Below are 21,490 nucleotides of genomic sequence, written 5' to 3'. Positions count from 1 at the left end.
CAGAGGCTCCCTCGCTCCTTCTGTCCATAAGGCTCTGGGCCCTCACAGTCAATTGGCATGCACCCTCTCAGCGGCACATATGCAGTTGGCCCAGAGCATGACAGACAAAGGGTTTTATTATATTAGAATTTTTAAGTCTATCTTTAACTGGCTTATTCACAAAGATATCCAGTGGCTGAAGTTGTGATATCATCCCACCTAGAATGATAATCAGGTCTGTTTTGCAATCATGCATTTTCTTAACTGCATCAGTTGTGTGAACTTTAGAAGCATTCATCACAAGCACTGAATTTAGTTGTAACGGGGCAACAGTCTGCTGAAACCAATATATGCTGCTCTCTCCTCCACCCTTTTCCCTGCACTGGAACAAAAGCTTCAGCTCAACAGAAACTTGCTTTACAACATGAATTATGTCAGCTGAATGTGCAACTTCATGCGCTCTTGGACAAATCACTTGGACGGACAGGAAACCAGATTTTCTTTGTTCAATTAAAAGGTAGCCAACATTCACCATTTTAAAGAAGCACCCACAGTTCTGTCTGCTCTTGTATATGTATTTTTTTTGCATGAAAATTTTTTGAATTTTAAGTTTCCATTTTCACATACAGACTTAATTAATAATGCAATTCCTTCCTACTGCTCAATTTCCATTTGTTTCTGCAAATTCCACAACTTTTAGATTAAAGGAAACTGTATATTGCTGCCAATAATCAACGACAAGTGTTCTAAAGTGGCTGACTGCTTGTTGTGGGTTATCTGACACTGGACAGCCACACTCCTGGCTGTGCATCTTTTGGCATTCACACCTTTTGCTGGCATTTTTACTATAATATGCATTTAGTATTTATTCTATCAAGTAATTTAATTATCACAATATTTACTGTTGTAATAGATTATATTTTTATCTTTCTAACACAATTTAAAATACAGGTTCTTTTTAGAACAGATATTTGGGTTTAAGAGATATGTCTCATATTCAAAGGAATATAGTACTGTGGTGACTTAGGCCCCTGCCAGACATGCAGGTAAAGGTGTGATAGTTTCTGCTGTGTGCATGGGGTTGATAGGGCTCCCAGCCATGGTGGCATATATCTCCAGGCATTAATTAACGGCACCACAAGAACCAGTCATGAACTTAGTACATATTTTTTGTGGATTAACTTCGTGCCTTATTCCTTGTTTTATAACACCATTAATTGCTTTAAGATGTGGCCGAGTCATAAGTATAACTTAAGATATGATAAACTGGTAATCACATCTTAAACATTACACATGGCAGGAGCCTTACATATACGGAGGCAAGATTTTGTATGCTTATTTTAACCAGATTAAATACAGGTACTCGTCACTTAACTTTGTCCTGGTTAACGTTGTTGTTGCTTGGCCACTACCTACTAGTAGGTAACCAGTGTGATGTAACTGGATTTGCATAACATTGTTTCACTTAAAGTTGCATTTTTCAAGAACATAACTACGACGTTAAGTAAGGAGTAGCTTTATTGCCCTTTTCATGTAACAATATTCATGAGTAGGGATCTACATAATTCACAGTGGTTGCCTGCCAATTTTGGGGCAGAACTTGGGCTCCATTTCATGTACGGAGCATAGCAGGCTTCTGCTTGGCTATGGGGCCCTGGCGCCCCTGCCCTTTGCCACTGAGTGCTGCCTGTCATGTGGTCCTGCCCCTCATCACTGATTGGCTGTGGGGGAAGTCTGTCATGAAGCCCTGTCAACTGGCAGTACTATATGGAAGCACTGCCAAGTGGAGTGGGGCAGGGCCACATGACAGCACTCACAGCCAATTAGAGGTGTGGGGCAGGGGAGAGGGATGGAAGCAGCAGCCATCTTGCCAGCAGCACTTGGAATGGGCAGCCTGCTCTCTACTCTTCCCTGCCCCAGCGGGCTGCTGCAGTGCCCCTGAGAATTGTTGGCTTCCTCTGGGGAACCAGCATTTTATTTTCCATAAGTTTGCTTCTTTTTCCCCCGCCTTGTGACTTCTGTGGGCAATGCCAGATTTCACAAAATGGCAAATTCAGTAGGTTCCTATTCATGACTTATGCAAAATAGCTTTTCATATACACCAACACATTAAGCACAACCTTTGCAAAAGTGCTTAAGTGACTTGGGAAACTAAAGTTACATTATCAAGTGACATATACGTATGGAGTGTTAAGTCCCATTGAGGACACATCTTATGCCATTTCACACTCCTCTAGCCATCTGCAATCCCTTCTGTTTCCCTCCTTTTCCTGATACTCTTCCATTATTCTCCACTTCTGATTTTAGCTTCTTCCCCACCCCAAGGTCTCCTCTGTTTCTATCTTTTCCTTTCCTTCCTGATGCAAGTTCCCTACTTTACCTTTTAAAAAAAATTATTATAGACTTGTCTGCTTGCTCTAGGCTCCTCTTTTCTCACCACTTTTTAAGTCCCTGTCCTACTACTGTCTCTCAACAAAAGTTGGTTGTTTCCATATAGCACTGGTAGTAAAAATCCTCTCCCAGGCACAGAAAAACAGCAAAGCACTGCATCATTAATAAATTCTCTATTGAACCCTCAATAAATGAATGCACCCTTTTAACATTTCAACTATTTTAGTCAAAATTACTTTAATAATGAAAGATCACAAGTATGATAAGAAGTGGCTTTAAAAGCAAAACAAACAAAAATCCCAAGAGACACTTTTAATATTAAAAAAAAAAAAAAAAAAAGTCATTTCTGAAGCCTCTTTAATTCTGAACTGAAAATCTAAAAAAAGTGTTACAAAGATTGCTACTTATGCCCTATCCCCAATAAAAAGAAGCATTTGTATGGGGAAGTAAGAATAAAACTGATAATAAAAACTTATTTGAACCTCAACTACGGAGAGATAATACCTCCTCCATGAATTACTTCATCCACTAATTTGTTTACATTAATTGGTTACTTCATCTACTAATTTAATAATTTATCAAAACAATATATGTTCTGCTTTGTGTGACATGATTTGCTGTTTATGAACTCATGCCTATGTTTTTTTCTCTAGAAAGTTTTAAATATTTAAAAAAGTTAAATATCCCAACTTAAAGTTTAAGTCTACATTTATTAAAATAAAGCTATCATATGTTAAAATATTTAGTATTTCAGAATGTATAACCTTTCAATGTTGTTGTTATGCTCAGCCAAAAAAAACAAGGTCCTAAAACAACAAAATAGTTGAAGAGGTCTTCTGTATTGCACCATATGTTGTATGTTTCACTCATTTTTTACCTCACCTATACATATAATTGCTTTAAAATTGGAAAAGTGCATTCAGCAATGATGGCAATACATTCTAGTCTAAACTGTTTCCCAATCATAGAATCAAAGGACCGGAAGGGACCTGTAAGATCAAGTCCGGTCCCCTGCCATGGGCAGAAGGTAATTGGGCTCAAATGAGCTCAAAGATGTGCTTGTCCAGCCTCCTCTTGAACACCTCCAAGGATAGCAATTGCACCACCCCTTCCGGAGAATGTGTTCCAGATTCTAGATACACTTATGGAAAAGAAGTTTTTCCTAATGTCCAACCTAAATCTTTCCTCAATTAGCTTTTGCCCGTTGGTCCTCGCCCTCCCTGGAGGTGCCTTTCTGAAGAGTTGCTTCCCATATCTTGGTGTTCACCCTTGACATACTTGTAGGTGGCTATCAAGTCATCTCTCAGTCTTCTCTTGCTCAGGCTGAACAAACCCAGTTCCTGGATTCTCTCCTCACAGGGCCTATCCGCCAGGCCCCTGATCATCTGGGTGGCCCTTCTCAGCACCCTTTCAAGTTTATCCATATCCTTCCTGAACTGTGGTGTCCAGAACTGGAGACAGTACTCCAGCTGTGGCCTCACCAACGCCGAACAGAGAGGGAGGAGCACCTCTCTGGATCTGTTTGCAACACATCAGCTGATACATGCCAGAGTTCTATTTGCCCTGCTGGTGACTTCATCACGCTGTTGGCTCATATTCATCTTCTGGTCGACTGTCACTCCCAGGTTGCTTTCAGATACCAGTGCCAGCCAGTGGTCCACCACCCATGGTATAGATAAGGTGAAAGTTCTTCCTACCTAGATGAAGGACCCGGCATTTGTCCCTACTGAACTTCATCTGATTGCGTCCAGCCCATAGGGTCAGTCTGTCGAGGTCATCTTGGATCCTTACCCTATCCTCAGATATGCCTGCATTTCGGTGGCATCCACAAACTTAATCATTGCGCTTTCCACCCCTTCATCCAAAGTCATGGATAAAGATGCTGAAGAGCACAGGCCCAAGCACCGATCCATGGGGGACACCTCAGGAGATGGCCCTCCAGGATGAGGCCATCCCATCAATTACAACTCTCTAGGATTAGCCTCTGAGCCAAACAATAACCCACCTCCCTGGTCTAGGCCAGTACCCTTCAGCTTAATTGATAGGATCTCATGGGAAACAGCATCCAAGGCCTCACTGAAGTCTAGGTTAATGATGTCACTCTCGTACCCCTTGTCCATAAAAGGACACCAGATTTATTAGGCATGACCTGCCCTCAACAAATCCGTGCTGGTTGCTTCTTAATACCTCACCAGTTACAAGCTTGTGGGTGATGGCCTCCTTGACAATTTTTTCAAAGATTTTGTCAAGGAGGCCTTTGCAGAGCACAGGTTAGCCAGACTGTAAGATCCCACCACCAAACGCATTTCAGTAGCAGGCAAAATTATTCTTGTATGCAATACATATTTTAAAAAGCATTTCTGGATCCTTGACTATGAAAAGTCATTTAATTGCATTTATTTAGAAGTGATTTCTAATCATGCATCTGTTACTCAAGAAAAACATTTTCCCACTGCTATGTTAGAACATATCTTGTGTTCAAACATATTTTATGTAGCTGTTTATGATACTAAATGAATATTAACAATAAAACCCTCCCCCCAAGAAACTGCTGGACTAAAATTTTCCTTTTCACATTTTTTTTTCAAGAAACTGAAGAACTACCTTCAAATGAATTACCATTGAGTTTCAGCCATGCCAAATTTGAATACATTTACAAAAGGCTGATGGTATTGTATGTGAGAAAATGAATGTTCAAAAGGTGCATCAGAAACCCTCCAAATTAACATGCTAATATTGTGGAGATAATCCAGTGACAGTTCTAATAATCTAATCACTAAGAAAAGACAAAATGTTCCTCCATCAGTAAGTAACCTAAAAGGAAACTCATTAGAATACAGCCTTGATCGTCAACACCAGGGGTGTTTGTCCCAGGGATGCCGGGGTTATAGGAGAACCCCAGGCCAAAATAGAAGAAAGCCCCAACTTGCCTTCTGCAGGGGCCGAAAGGTGTGGGGAAAACGCACGCAGAGAAACCGCCCACGTGGTTTGTAAGCCGCGCTCCCATCCAGCTGGGGCCAGGTGACGTCAGCTGGAGACGCCACCCGGTGGAAACAAAAGGCAGCCCCGAGGGTGCAGGAGAGAGACTGGTGAGCAGAGGCTCCACGGGGAAGCCCATGGCCCGAAAGGCGCAGCCGCTGTGTGGGGCAGCCTGGGAAGATGGGGGGAACCCGTGCAAAATGCACTCTCTGACAGGAACGCCGCTAAGCAGCGGCGTTCAGCGCCTCGTTTTTAGGCAATCGTCAGGTAAAGCTCCATCTAGAATAGATTGAACTAAAGCAAGATGACAGGAACTGGGAACCCCCAAATCCGAAAGAAATAGCTTTAGGGATGAAAAAGGAGAGTGTGTAAATAGCAAAAGTAGAGGTACCACATTTTGGAGCCAATTGCTTTAGAGAATAAGTGTGTTTTTAAAAACGGATTAAAATAGATTTCTGCAATGGAGGAGCAGGGAGTGCACAAACATTTTTATTTTTGCTCTCAAGCAAATCCCGGGACGTCATTCTCCCCCTGTACTCGGCCTTAGTGAGGCCGCAGCTGGAGTACTGTGTCCAGTTTTGGGCTCCACAATTCAAAAAGGATGTGGAGAAGCTTGAGAGAGTCCAGAGAAGAGCCACGCGCATGATCAGAGGTCAGGGAAGCAGACCCTACGATGACAGGCTGAGAGCCGTGGGGCTCTTTAGCCTGAAAAAGCGCAGGCTTAGGGGTGATCTGATGGCCACCTACAAGTTTATCAGGGGTGACCACCAGCATCTGGGGGAACGTTTGTTCACCAGAGCGCCCCAAGGGATGACGAGGTCGAATGGTCACAAACTACTTCAAGATCGTTTCAGGCTGGACATAAGGAAGAACTTCTTTACTGTCTGAGCCCCCAAGGTCTGGAACAGCCTGCCACCGGAGGTGGTTCAAGCGCCTTCATTGAACACCTTCAAGATGAAACTGGATGCTTATCTTGCTGGGATCCTATGACCCCAGCTGACTTCCTGCCCTTTGGGCGGGGGGCTGGACTCGATCTTCCGAGGTCCCTTCCAGCCCTGATGTCTATGAAATCTATGAAACCGACTGGATAGCCGGCAGAGGAGCTGACCAGCAAGCCAACCGAGAAGCTGACAGAGAAGCCGGCAGAGAAGCTGACGAAGGGAGCAGTGGTGAGTGGGGAGAGCAGAGGAGGAGACGAGTGCCGGGGAAGCCAGAGCAACTACGGGGAAGCCCAGAGAAGAGGTAACGAGGGCGGGGCCGACAGGAACCCCAACTGGGATAGCTGCGGGGTGAGTGGCAGAAGACCCCAACCGGAGCTGATTAACCGAGTAAGGGAGCCTGCAGACGGGCCCACAGCATCCCCAAGAAGAGTTAGCCGCGACCCATGGGACCTGGGTTGACTGGTACGCCATCCCGTGAGTGCCCGCCAAGAAGTGTGACGGCCCTGAAGGCTGCCTCAAAGGGGAACCCCTCCACTAAGGTTCCATTCAAAGTCATGGCAGGCGAGTTAAGGGGAACCCTGGATGTCAGCCGGGGTAGCCTTTGGGGTCCACTCGCAGGCTCAGGACAGACAAGATCGAGAGTCCGGGGTAAGGCTGCAAGAGAATGCCTGATAGAGCAGAGGCAGGCACAGTGTTCAATAGGGGTGTGTGAAGCTTCGGTCGCCGATTTGATTCGGAAACGATTCGGCCTGATTTGGAGACCGAATCACCAAATCCAAATCGAATTGGGAATTTAAAAAAAACAAACACACCTCCAAATCAATTTGGACCCTCGAAATGGATTCGGAAAAGATTTGGAGATTCAGAAGGCAGTCTTTCAGGGGAACAGAAACTGAGAAGAGGGAGGGGAAGCAGGGGGGAAAGACTGACATCTCCAGCTGGCCAGTGACTGTGATCTTTCCCCGAGTCCCCTTCCAATCACAGTGTTCTGGGGGAGGGACCAAGAAACAGCATAAGCTTCAGTCTGCAGCCTTTCTGTCCCTGAGCAACAGCATCTGAAAGGTACTACTGGACTGGCTTGCCTTCCTAGTCAGTCTCCTGCTAGTTTCTGTTCTTGGAAAGAATTGGATACAGCTTACTAATTACCCTTGCCTAGAATCCCTCTACTTATCTCAATCCAATCTATTTCTTTCAACTTACTCTTCCCCCAAAAAACCTCTTATTCTTATTTCCACCCCCGCACCCGCCACACTTTAAAAAGAAAGCCGTTTTCCCTGGCAGCATGATCCATCACTGTACAGGAAAGCATATACATTACACACATACAGTAAACAGAGAAGAAGAGATATTAGTTAGTTACACACACACACACACACACACACACACACACACACACACACACACACACACAGATAAAGAGAGAGATTACAGCTGCGCGCACACACATTTTCCAGCATGGCAAAGATTAATATGAAGCGTGCTGGAAAGGCAGGTGTCAGGTCTTCTGGCAGGGGAAGGAGAGGGGCTAGAGAGGGTAGGGGGAGAGCTGCAAGTTCCCCCTCCACCCCCAAACACAGACATATCCTCTTTCCTGGCAACGATGAGTCTTCTGCTGCCAGTGGGAGCAGTACCTGTCCTTCCATCACCTCCCCTAACACCAGAAATAGCCACCAACACCAGAATAGCAGTCTCCTCCACCCCAATGCCATCTCCCAGCTGAGCCTCCCAGTGCTAGAGGAGGATCTGGATCTAGAAGCAGGGAACCTGAGTGTCCTAGCAAAAGAAATTCTGGGCAATGAGGGGAAATCTGAGTTTATGCTGCACAGCCTTCAAAGTTCCCCTAGAGCCAGGTCTCCTTCTCTGGAAAGCAGCACCTCATAGGTTGAGGTTGTGGAGGCAAGTGGTTCAGCCGAGTCATCTCCTGTTGTTGTGCCTCTGCCTGCTGAGGAGGGGGATAAGGCAGGATCCCCACCCTCAACTCAGAAGCAGGGAAGTAGTGCAGTGTGGGATCATTTTGAGGTGGCAGATGATCCCAAGTATGCCAGCTACCAGCACTGCTGAAGGCAGATCAGCTGGGGCAAGGAGGCGAAACACTTTTCCACCATGGTGATGCTGCTGAATCTCAGGAGGCAGCATCCCCTTGCCCTTGCTCTTCCTCAGCCTAGCACCAGTGGTAGTGTGCCCAAAGGGAAGTCCCCCTCTTACTCCAAAGCCCCCATCCCCACGAAGCAAAGGCAGGCCACCCTGGAGTGGTGGAGGAAAGCTGCAGACAAAGGGGGATACGTTCAGAAGGTGAGCGAGGTCACCCAGAGCACTGGGGAGATGCTTGCTCTGGATGGCCAGCCCTTCTCCTTAGTTGAGCAGCCAGGGTTCAGGTGGCTCATGGCCCCATCCTACCAAGTGCCCACACACACCATCTTTAGCAGAACAGTGGTGCCCTCCCTGTACAAGGCATGCAGGGAGTACTTGAGGGAGGAGCTGTGCAAAGCAGGGCCACAGGTTGCTCTGCACTTCACCCTGGGGTAGAGATCATGCCTACCTCTCCCTCACAGGGCACTGGTGCAATCAGTAAGGCCGTCAGTGGGCTTGGCTCATCTTCAAGCAGAGGTGTTGGATGAGCCCACATGGCAAGGGAGATCATGGTAGCCATAAACCGCATGGTGCAGGGGTGGCTCTCTGGGCAGGGCGAGCTCACCTGCAGGTTCACGGTCACCGACAACAGGACCAATATGGTCAAGGAAGTCTGTGATGCCAACGTTGTTGGCATCTGCTGTGTGGCACACAAGTTCCACCTCATAGTCAGGGACGCTTTGGAGGGAGACAGGGCTGCCAGTAATGATGCCATCACTACCACCCAGCTGATTTCAAAATACAGGAAGGTGATGGGCTACTTCCACCGCAGCATCAAGGGGGGCAAGATGCTGTGGGAAAAACAGGCAGAGCTGAGCATCCCACAGCACAAAACCATGCAGGATGTGGAGACTCGGTGGAACTCCACATACCTGATGCTGGAAAGACTGATGGAGCAATAGAAGGCCATCCCTGAGATGGCCTTGCTCAGGCAGATTGGGATCAGCGGCCCCCTTAACAGAACTAAGTGGGATACCATCTCCCAGATCTTGCTGGTCCTCAAGCCGTTCCTCAAGGCCACCAAGACCCTCAGCGCTGGCGATGCCCTCCTTAGCCAGGTGATCCCCATAGTCTAGGAGCTTGAGAACCAAATGGAGAAGTTCCAGGGGATCAAAGTTCCTGGCTGGGGCAAGCCACTTTTCACCAGAGGTCATGGGCAACTGGTGCCGCGTTAGTCAGGGGAGTCACATGCCTCCTCAGTGACCAGTCAGCAACCAGGGGGGCTGGGGTCCCCCCATGGCCAATCGCACTGACTGGGGGAGGGGGTCCCCCTGGCAAAACTTAGCGGCCGGGGCACTCCCAGAAGTGGCTGCAAGGCTTCTGGAAGCGGATGCGACCTACATCGAGCGCTCACACTCCTTAGCTGGTGCTCCCGCATGCCTCCCCTGCCCATCTCCTAAGTGAAGAGTGCGGCCTGACAGGGTGTCCACCGGCGCTCTCAAGGGGTGTACATGCAGCCACTAAGTGTCGCCACTGCCAGAGGTGCAGGTACTGGTGAGGCAGGTGAAGGAGGGCATCAAAAAAACAGCTGGATCCCTTGCAGTCCAGTATGGTCCATGTGCTGGCAGGCATGTGCGACCCAATGGTGAAGGGGAGCATGAGCAGCAGCAAAACCCTCGATCACGGGATGGAGGTGGTGGTGAACAGAATCAGAGAGGCAGAACGGCATAGGCGAGGGGACGTGGAAGAAGGGGATCCACTTTCTCATGTCAGCACTCCCAGCATCAACCAGTCTCCTCCACGCCAGCGCTGCCAATGTGGGCCAAGGGCATATCTTCAATGTTGGGGTCCAGAGGCACCAGACCCCAGTCTCGGGCAGGTAGCACCGAGACTTTGGTGGCTATCCAACTCACCGAGGATGTGGAGCCGCTGAACTGCAACCCCTTGGCCTACAGGGCAACCCGAAGCCAGATGTGGCAGTATCTGGCCACAGTTGCCTGGGAACACCTGTCCTGTCCACCAACCAGTGTTCCAAATGAGAGGGTGTTCAGCATTGCTGGGGATGTTGTGACACCCCACCGCACCTCCTTGGATCCTGGTTTGGTGGAGCAGTTGGTGTTTCTTAAGGCAGACCTCCTGCTGCTGGGGTTCCACAAGTTCCACCTACAGTCGGAGCGAGAGCTAGGGCTGTGCAGACCTTCAGTTGCCAATTCCATTCAGAAGAGAAGAGATTTAGCCTGATTCGGCGGCTGAATCTTTGAATCAAAAATTGGGAGACAAATAAAAAGGTCTGTATTGATCCGAAGCCTCCAAATCGATTTGGAAAAAGATTTGGAGATTAGGAGATTCAGCGATTTGGGCAGTCCCCGCTCACCGCTGCAGGGAGCTGGACCCAGAAAAAAAAAAAAAAAAAAAAAAAAAAAAAAAAAAAAAAAAAAAAAAAAAAAAAAAAAAAAAAAAAAAAAAAAAAAAAAAAAAAAAAAAAAAAACCGCCCCCGCAGCCCCGAGCGTGTAAAAAAAAAAAAAAAAAAAAAAAAAAAAAAAAAAAAAAAAAGCCCCGCACTCACCGGATGCTGCAGTCGCCATCGGGAGCTCTGGGGGTTTGTGGCAGAGCCACCCCATGCAGCGCAGGGTAGTGGGGGGCAGTGGGGATTGCCCCCCCGGCAGGAGCTGGTGAGTGCGGGGCTTTTTTTTTTTTTTAAACTGCCGAGACGGGCAGCTATTGACAGAGCTGGGAGAGTAGGCGGGGGATGCGGTGTTTGATTTCGAGATTCGGCTGAATTGAATCACTGTCCCCCAAATCAGCTGAATCCGAATCTGAAGCAAAATACTAGCTGCTTCGCACAGGCCTACTGAGTGCCACCCTCCTCACTCCACCCGCACCTATGCCCTGCTTTTAGAGAAACACAGCCAGGCCTCTAACTTCACTTCATCAGCCTCCTAGATACAGAAGCTCATGGACCTAATGAAGACAATCAATTTGTGACACACTACAACCTGCTTGACATCTGACTCTCCAGGTAGCAGGTACCTCTCTCTACTTTTACCTGCTATATCCCCCTTCCACCTCCCACCCCCCAAACCTGTCTCTCAGCCCCTGATGCCTCAGTTTACATTTTCACTGACTGGCTTTCTTGCCTGCACTGCACGCCAGCCTCTGGCTTCTTTTACTATTCTTTCCATCCAGGAAGAGCACACACCAACTAGATACTTCCTCAGCCTGACAAAGGGTTTTTAAATCCAAAAGCTTGCAAAGAAGAATTTCTCCAACTATTCATTTGATCTAATAAAAGATATCGGATTAACCCTAAGAACCTTGTCTGGGCTATATCCTTAGACCAACACAGCTACAGCCTACATCCCTTAACATACACAAGTGACATGAGTTTTGCTTTCAGCAGTTTGAGGTGCAGTTTCACAGAACCCCCTGCACCACTCTGCCCAAAACCTGGCAGGCCTCCCTCATGCCCACATGAGGGCTTATGTATGTGGCAGGACAGGTTCTAATGAGGGTGGCCATTTAATGCCTCACTCTCAGAGCTGGAGGCGGTGGTTTAGATTCTCACCAGTCAACAGGGGAAGAACATCTCCCTGTTGAGCTCCGGTACCAGGAAGAACTTAAAGGCATAAGGGCTGGAGCTATATGGGGAGGAGGTGGCCCCACATCATCCTGGGCTTGACCTAAAACTGCACCCTGCCAGGGTAGGGAGGCCTGGGTGGGACTGCCAGTGGTGCAGCAGCCCCAGGAAATGCCACGACTGTGAACCTCCCTGGTGAAAAGCGGGTAGGAGCAGGAGGCACCTGATAACCTCCAGTCACCGCACAGTCCTGGCTAGGGAAAGTCCAGACCTGTAAGATCTTTGAGAGGCCTGAGGCTTAGTGGTTGCAAAGGTGTTGTGAGGGTGAGAACAAGAGCTACCATCCCTGCAGTTTTCATTCCACTGTGCCTTAACACACACACACACACACACACACACACACACACACACACACACTCTAACACGCATCATGAGTTTTGCTTGTCAGCACCTTGGAGGTACAGTTTCCCAGAAACCCCTGTATCTCTCTCCTTGAATCTTAGAAGGCTTCATGCCCTCAGAAGGGGCTACCATTACTGCTGTTTTTATCCAAATCTGCCAAAAAATGATGAAGTTATAGGTATTTCTGGGATTCCTCATTATAGTCTATGGCCAAATCACCTAATCTCTCTGAATCAGCGCCAAATCTTCCAAAGCCTATTTGGCTGAATCGATTTGGGACAGTGATTTGAATCTCCAAATTAAATCATCGTCCTCTGAAATCGGCCGAATCCAAACTGAATACTTCCCTATTTGCACAGGCCTAGTGTTCAACCCTTGGCCCACGGTACTCCCCATGGGTTTAGGAAATTTGGAGGTGGAGAAGCAGTGGCAATTAATACTGCCACTCCTCCCCATTTGCTAAATTCCTAAGCCCCACATGGCCAGATTGGGGCTGGGAAGCACCCCTTGACCCCTATGTGGCTGGATTAAGCCGAAACATACTCCTTTCCCTTCCATGTAGCCATGTTAAGGCCAGGCCACACCTGCTCCTGACTGCAGGGCCAAGTTGGGGCCAGGCCACGCCCCTGCCCCAATGCAGCTGGATCAGGCCTGGGTCACACTCCTTACCTCCCCTACCCCACAAGCCAGATCAGGCCCATCAGCTGGATCTGGCCCGCCACAGACTAGGCACTGCTCATTTGGCCCACATGACAAAAAGGTTGGGCACGCCCCCAATCAACACTGTGTGTTCTTGGAGACTAGCTATTTTATAGGCACTCTAGCTTTAACCGTAACCACACTTTTCTTAGGTTTTGGTGTGTGCAAGAGAGGTGTTTAGAGATGAGCTACCTGATGATTCCATTTTCAAATTAACAGGGCAGCAAACCTATCAATATTTCTATTACCTATTCAGAAGAACACTTCTAACACAAACAAAACTGGTCAATATCTCAAATAATGGATAATAAATGTTAGAAATCTGTAATCAAAAGCAATTTGATAGGTAACCCGGCAAGCCTAGAAAACATTAAAAATATTTTTTTATTATGAGACTCATGAAATACCTCATTTTCTATTCTTTTGTCTAACTCTCCAACTGTCTTTTTCCATTTTGCTCCAATTGCCTCTTGCTCCCCATTTGACTTCACACACTGATTCTCCTACTTCCTTTTCTCTCACTAAAATTCCCTTTACTAATCTCCTCTACGTACAATCAGCATGCACAGGCAACATCAAAGACAGCAGTCTAATCTAATGGATTAGGAAGGAGTTTGGACTAGAAAATCTGGAGTTCTAGCCCCAAGAATGCCACTGACTCTGGACTGCCTCAGCAACCACTTAACGTCTATACTTCAAGGTCCTCATCTGTAACACAGGGATGATACTAGTTACTTCTGCCATAAGATAGACAGAAATCTGCAACAACCAGTCAGAGATCAGGTTGTGATCATAACTATGAATACCTAGATCAATGCATATCCTATTGCTTTACCTCACCCTTGCTCAGGGCCTAAGCTACCTGCTTACCTCGTATACCTGTTATGAAAAATCTTTTTGACATATTCTTTGGAACTAGAAATGTAATTTTTATACATCTGTGGAGTGCTTAGCATAATGAACTTTTTCTTTCTTAAACCTGTTACAATAGATGCTACTGATAAAACATTACATAGCAATAGAATCTTACACGATGTGATGATTACTTTTTGTTACAGTTGTACAAATCTTCATTCATGTAAAACACTATATTATTCTAAATTACTCTAAAAATACAGACTAAATATTATTAGCGTCTAAAACTAAATGCTCTACCCAATATAGCAGATTCTGGTAGTGTGTTGAGAATTTATGCTTAGAACATGGCTTTTTCAGAATCAAGAAACTTCAATAAATTGCAAAAGATGCTACAATTCCAAAGAGCTACTAGAAATTGACATCTGATGACATGACTACTTCTTGCATGTAATGTGAATGGTTCTACTAACAAACTAAAACTAGGACAAGCTTATCATTCTTGTTTTTGAGGACAAAAGTGATGCAATTTCACTTGGATCTGGTGCTGTGCATTCAGGAGGCAGATCACTGCATGATATTAACTTTGGCTGTACAGTAAATCAGGGCTATCCAAATGGTAGCTCATAGCAGCCACCTCTCCCACTGCCACATAGTAGGGAAGGGCCCAGAAGGGACTACATGCTGTTGCCACTGCATGCACAGCCAGGTAGCACGACCTGTGCAGCCCACACAATGGGATCCCGGGTGGCTACATGCCACTGCCCACATGGCTGGGGGAAAATGAATCCTGGCAGGGCCCATGCAGCAGGGGGAAAAGAGGGGAATGCCTGGGGCTGCATGCCAGCACCAGCCTGCCCCCACAACATATGTCCCACATAGCAGATGATCCCTGCTCACCCTGAAGTTGGACAGCCCTGTAGTAAATAACTGGGAGATTAAATACAAGATTATAGTATGTTTTAAACTTGCTTATGGAGGTGTCAAGCTTACAGGCATAGTCAACCTTATTATGGAGAGAAGCTGCTTTAGAAATAATGCTATAAATAAATGTACTGAAAAAGTACTATACTTGAAGCATTTTTCTTTCAACCACAATTGGGAAAGGGAGGGAGGCATTCCTACTGTTTTGTTGTTATTGGAGCGCTTATTGGACTAGAGGCCTGTTCAAGGGAATTAAATTTCTATGAGAAAATTATACATTGGAGTAGGCGAAGTGTCCTAAAACTCCCTGTTATCCTGATTCTAAAAGAGATGTATTAAGAAAGACCATGAAAACTTCAAGCAAATAATTCTAGTGGTATATGTTTGAATTAGAAAAAACATCAAGCAGGTATGTCCTTTATAGCTTACAGAAATTTAGGCTGCAGGAAAAATTTCTTCTATGAGTTGATATGGGGGTATTTATTTCCATGGACTTAGCATTAAAGATCCGCATGGAAGACAAAAACAGAAGGCCACAATAGGCAGAGGAATTTGTTTCAGTCAAGGAACTTACCCTCCCCTCTTTGGACATTTGGCGATGACAATGAAGGTGACAGATTTATGATTAAAATAGAAAAAGTGAAGAGTAAGACTGGAGGATGGCTAGAAAAAAAAAATTGCCGAAAGGAACTGCACTGGCATGCAAGTGCTTGACAGGATGAAAACCCGTCAGAAACAAGCAAGCAAGCACGTATATTTTACCTACTATCCTTGTGTTGAAAAAGTCAATATCATAACGTAAGCTAATTTTAATTACAATGCTCACTGCAAACACATGATTAGTAGAGAAAATAGAAAGATTCTACCTGTGTCTGAATTTCGATCTTCATTTCTGGATGGACTGATAGTAAACGGAAGTTTACGTTTCATGGAAGACTTGTCTTTCATTTCTTTCCCAACATCACTCCTATCCACTTTTGGAGTTTTGCTGTAGGATGCAATCTTGTCCTTGCTCTGATGTAAATTAAAAGTATAATAAAGTAAAGTTTTCAGACAAGAGAATAGCATCACAAAGCATACAGATATAAAATAATTCCATACAATATTTGCATTTTAAAGCCAAGTAACATTACTGATAAACAAAAAAGCCATGTTTTTATTAGAAGTACGGGGGGGGGGGAATTAGGGGACAGCAGGATGCATTTAAATCAGATTTAAAACAAAACAACAAATGGATTTCTTAACTTAATCATATTTTTCAATTAAGATGCTTTAAAAAAAATAAACATATATAAAGATAGTTTTAATTTAAAATATGTTAAAAGCTCAAAGACATCATCCTGGAATACGGATTATAACTTCTAATTATATACTATTTGACACAATATATTCATGTAACTTTTCTAAAAAAGTTTTATCAATAGGCCACAACAGGCCATGGATTATGTTAGGGGTTCAATCTAACGGGATTCCTAGAGGCTCCTCTATAGATTAGTAATGATTAAAGAAAACCACTATACTCAATGGGACTCAGTGCTCAATCTAGAAGACCCCATTAAGCATCTCTGTGATGCTTAGTTTCAGTTCTCAAACTGTGGATTTGTGCCTCCAGAGATAACATCCTTCTTAATAGCAATATGTGGAGATGAGATAACAGACCTGATTATCTAGGATCAGCCCTATTGTCTCTCTGCAAGTTTGTGTACACAGAGTCAAGCCCTTACTTCTCTCTAAAAGTGCAAATTTTCAAGAAGTTAAATGAATAGAGGATTGTTGGGGGTAGAGTAGATCTGGGCCAAGAGGAGACGGTCTGGGGATAAATGCAAGGAGGGAGGGGAAGCAGAAACAAAAGAGAGAAACATTTTGAGCAAAATTTTGTTGAAATTGCAAAATACTTCTGTAACAACCACTTTGCAGCTGCTGCTCTGAAGAAAGCAGGAGGAACCTAGCTCTCCCACAAAACTGCGATGGAACTCAGTAGTGGACTGTTCTGAGTGATATATTGAGAACTGGCTGAATCTGATAACAATTTGTGAACAAAATTGTGACAAAATAGATGGAACTGTCATAGCCAAAGTTCTCAACATTGGGTTAAAGAGAAATGTAGAATGCATGCTGACTATCCTGAAGCCTATTTCCACAATGATTATATCAAAACAACAAGAAAGCACTTTTTTGTAGAAAGCAATGATTAAGTCAAGGCTCCATGACCAGTGATTTAAATCTATTTGATTTAAAATCACATCCACCCAGGGAGACAGTAAGTTTTACCTGCAAGTGTTTCTGTTTCACACACGTATCAAATATGGGGATCTATGAGCTGCATTTTCAGGTACTTGATTTTAATTGATCAGACAAATAGCAATGGAATGCTAAAGAAACTGGCATCCTTTAAATCTCTGCTGAACTTCTTTACTTACTCATATCATAGGAATGATGATGAAAGACTAATTGCATTGGTATTGAAAAACTGTGACCCCAAACAAAAAACAGCAATGAACATTTCAGCTATATTCAAAACTACATTCCTACACCTAAGAGATTTGGTAAAATACTAAAATTTAGGATATTTTAGCAAATCTGGTAAAGACTTCTGACGTGCAAAAGCAACCTTTGAAGAATAGAGATATTTTTATTTCCTCATAATACACCCATCTAGAGCTTTTGGGAACACTACAAGTATACCTTTATATGAGAAGAAAAAATATTAATAAATCATGGTGGGAGCAACACTACTCTATATCTTCTCTGCTCCAGTAATACAGTAGTTAAAAAGCATATAAAAGATAGCATTTAGAGGAAAAAAAAATATATTTCAGCCCCTGGCATAGACCCCTGTAGAAAAGTCAAAATTGACTAAGGTAAGCACCTGTACTTATGAAAACATGTAATGAAGGATAAAAACACTTGGGTAGACTTCACCATTTGGTGCACAGAACGTGGGAGAGCACCATTTCTGAACATGGTGACAATCTCTCTTTGGTGACTGGTATCTCCTCTTTTAAGCATGGTACAAAGGTAATCTTGGTGTCTAACCCAATATTTTCAAGGACAAACAATCCACTAAAGATGTTTCCAGTGTCACAGTGACAAAAGAAAGTAGGTTCCCACATCCATGTAAGCTCCACTTCCATGTAACCGAAAAAATTGGTACCATATATTGCGCTACCAAAATAATTATTGAACGTATGTGTGAGTTTGCATCTTATTTTAATAAATAAGATAACAGTTATTGAACTGCTCAATTTATTGTGTACTCTTTTATTTAAGGTATATTATATTAATGACCAGTTACTGTATTAACTATAGTTTAATGGGTTTAACGCAGGGGTGGGCAAAATATGGCCTATGGGCTGGACCCGGCCCATGAAGCTATTCTATCCGGCCCGCAGAGCCCCTAAAAAAAAAACCATTTGAAAATTAATATTTATCTGTCCTTGTTTCCTGTAAAAAATGACAGGAACCAGGGGCAGTAGAACCCAAGGGAATCCTTGTTGGGCTCCTGCACAACTCACGTGGGGCTGACTGTGCCTGCTCAGGACAGCCCTGCTCAGGCTGCTAGCGGCTGCAGCAGCAAGCCAGCCATGGGGCAGGCGAGGGGCTGCTTTTCCCTGTGCTCTGCACTAGCTCCTTCCCTGCTGGTGAGTAGGGGGTCAGGGCTATGCGCTGCCCCCCGCCTGTACCACAGGGCTGGGAGGGCACTGGGAGTGAGTGGGTGCGGAAGCAGAGCCCGCGCACCAGTGTCCCAGGGCCAGCGCCAGCAGGGCTCAGAGCAGGGCGGCAGGAGTACAGGATCCTGGACAGCAGGGGCTCTATGGTGCCGGGCCAGCTCCCCCTTCTCCCTGCCAGCCTGTGCCCCACCAGTGCTGGCCCTGGGACATTGGTCCCAAGATGGTGCCTGTCAGGGGCAGACTACCCATATGGCCCTCGACAACTTGCCAACACTGGGTAAGCGGCCCTCCGCCCTAAATAATTGCCCGCCCTGGTTTATTGTTTTGTGTTGAGTTGTGGGCAGCCAAACTCACAAGTAACTGTTTGTGAAAGCTCATCAGCCACACCCATTTCTACATGGGTTGGATGTCATGCTTTATTATTAAGAAAAAACCCCACCACTGATGCATATTGGTTTGCTACCAGTAATTCCAAAACCTGTTACTGATTATGCAACGGCTTATACATTCCCTATAAACCTTCAGACTGTTTGCTCTCAGCTGAATCAGACATCTCCACCTGCCTTCTATGATGAGGAAATAGTCTATATAATTGCAGATATAATAATGTGTAACCCATCAGAGTTTACAGACATTGTTCCAATGATGGGAATTTTTCATTGAGCTAAAGTTGTCATGCACATTATTGGGAAGTACCTGCATGGGAGTGGTGCTCAGGATACCCTGGTGGAATGCGATGTATTAGGTGTTAAAGTTTAGAATCAGTTATGCAAGGTAGTCACTATATGAGGTTACTCAATGGATTTCTCATCTTGCCAGAAGTCATGCTGTCTGGAAAATCACTCCCACTAACAAGTATTTTGTAGTACTCAAAAATGCACAAAAAATGAAGACATCTCTCACAGAGAAGGATGCAAAGACATCTCAGGCCACCTATGAAAACATTTTACTGCTGATTAATGATCTCTATGAAGATTACAAGGCTTTCAGCATTTCCTGTCAGGCAAAATCTGAAATGTGTAAGTATTGGGATGGTTTCATTGAGCTAGTTCAGATGCTCAAAAATCTAGCACCTGCTGATAGAGAAAGTGATTGGGAATCACATCTTCAAGTTGTACAGGACTTACTCCATGTGTTTTGAGAATTTTACAGAATTAATTACTTGCGCTGTGCATCTCGGTACCTTGAAAATATTAGAGATCTCCAGGCACGCATGACATGTAGAACAAACATTTTTAGATGGCCATGTTGTTTTCCAACAACAGAATGGGTCATTCTGTGTAGTTTCTCCTGACATGAAGCTGGAACAAACTATTCAGAGATCTCAAAAAAGTCCTGGTAGAGAGAGGTATAATTGGATGGACCAGGCAACAAAAAAACGTTAATGAAGGGGAACTTGTTTATCATGAAATATTCACAATCAGCAATACATTCTGAGAATGAACAGGGTCTGATAGAACTAGATATCGTGAGACATCCACTCACCATGAGCTGCCTGGGAGTTCTGCCTCAAATACTGCATCATGTGTTTCCTGTGTGTTCCAGTTCAGGGAGGATAGAGAGAACCCATATATCACATCCAGTCAGACGCAACTTCACAATTTCATTAGCAAGCAATGCGTCTCAAGAGACGTAGTTGAAAGACTGCTTTCATTCAGAGAACATGCAAAGGAAGCTTATATGCGGTTTAGAGATGAACATTTTGTTACGGAAACAAGCTTCTGGATACCGTTAAGAAGATAAAATGTCCAGGATTTGTTTCTGATGGAGATAAACAGGTAGAAAAACATAAGCCACCTGCAGTATTGGAAAAAAAATCCTACTCTGCAGCTGAGAAAATCCTATGCATAGCAAAGGATTGAGGAGAGTCTGTTATGAACATACTGAAGTACAATCTACTGCCATCTAACACATTAATTGATGACTGTGGCCTTCTTACTAAACCAAGTCAGTTCTTTTAGGGGAGCTTGAGAAGAAACTGAAACCATCTCATTACAATTTCCATCAGAATAGGAAAAAAAAAAACACAAAAAAACAAAAAACAAACAAACAAACAAACAAAAAAACAACAACCTGTGGTCATTGTAGACTTTGTCTCAAGTATGCCAAGTCCACAGCAAAAAACCCCCCAAAACTTTTCAAGAACTTTTTGATACCGTATGGAGGAAAGCTATCCAATTTCAGCTGGTTCCGAGGGTAGATATGTTTGATAGTTACATGGCGAAGTCATTAAAAGAAGGTGAACAAGAGAGGAGAAAGACTATTACACCAACAGTTTGTAAAACTGGATTCTTACAATCCTTTACCTGTTCAGATGGAGACATTTTGGCCTTCTTCAGCAAACAAGGAGTTATTACAACTGTCAGCCAAACAATACTTTTGTGAAAAAGGAAGGGAGAGTAGCATAACATACTACAGTGTTAAGTGGAATTATGACAGGAGAAAGTAACAGAAGGGATGGCATAATGATCACAGATGATGGAATTAAGGTATGCAATCATCTACCTGCTGCTCTAGAAGAAGCAGATACTTAACTGGTCATCCATTTACTTAATGCAGTTTCATCTGGTTTCACACATGTCATAATGTCGTCTAATGATACAGATGTTTTTGTCCTTCTTTTTTGATATCTGTTTCAATTGCGTGAAAAAGGACTTTTGGAATTTTGTCACCCAAGCCTACTTTAATTCAAAGTCAGATTTGTTCCTCTTCATGTGCCTGAACAGAAACTAGGACCAACTTTGTGCAGTGTTCTTATTAAGGCTCACATTCTCACAGGATGTGACATCACCAGCAAAGTGGGAATAAAACTGTCAGTATTGAATGCAGCATCAGAGAAATTCCTTTTAGATTTTGCTGAAGACAGTATACTTTCTGAGGACGCAATTAACAGAGCTGAAGAATACCTTAAGGTCCTACAGCCATCACTTCATTGCAAAACATTTAATGAGCTTCATTTTGCACTGTACAAAAGTAAACCGATCTCACAGCTTCCCCCAAC

General features: G+C 44.4%; 1 protein-coding gene across 4 annotated transcripts in view; it reads right to left on the bottom strand.

Annotated features, from left to right (window-relative positions):
• Positions 1-21,490, bottom strand: part of ANKRD12 (ankyrin repeat domain 12) — a 127,103-nt gene that overhangs the window by 58,950 nt on the left and 46,663 nt on the right. For 3 of the 4 annotated variants that reach the window (XM_006023661.3, XM_025204248.1, XM_006023662.3), the window contains exon 3: positions 15,685-15,832. In XM_006023661.3, the coding sequence (XP_006023723.1) occupies positions 15,685-15,832 (148 nt within the window). Of the gene's footprint in view, positions 1-15,684; positions 15,833-19,974; positions 20,056-21,490 lie in introns of those variants that run through there. The other variant, XM_006023663.3, reaches the window with a different exon arrangement.

Source organism: Alligator sinensis, unplaced genomic scaffold, assembly GCF_000455745.1.
Source record: "Alligator sinensis unplaced genomic scaffold, ASM45574v1 scaffold597_1, whole genome shotgun sequence".
Lineage (NCBI taxonomy): Eukaryota > Metazoa > Chordata > Crocodylia > Alligatoridae > Alligator > Alligator sinensis.
The sequence above is the reverse complement of the archived record's forward strand: the minus strand, read 5'-3'. Positions and strand labels throughout refer to the sequence as shown.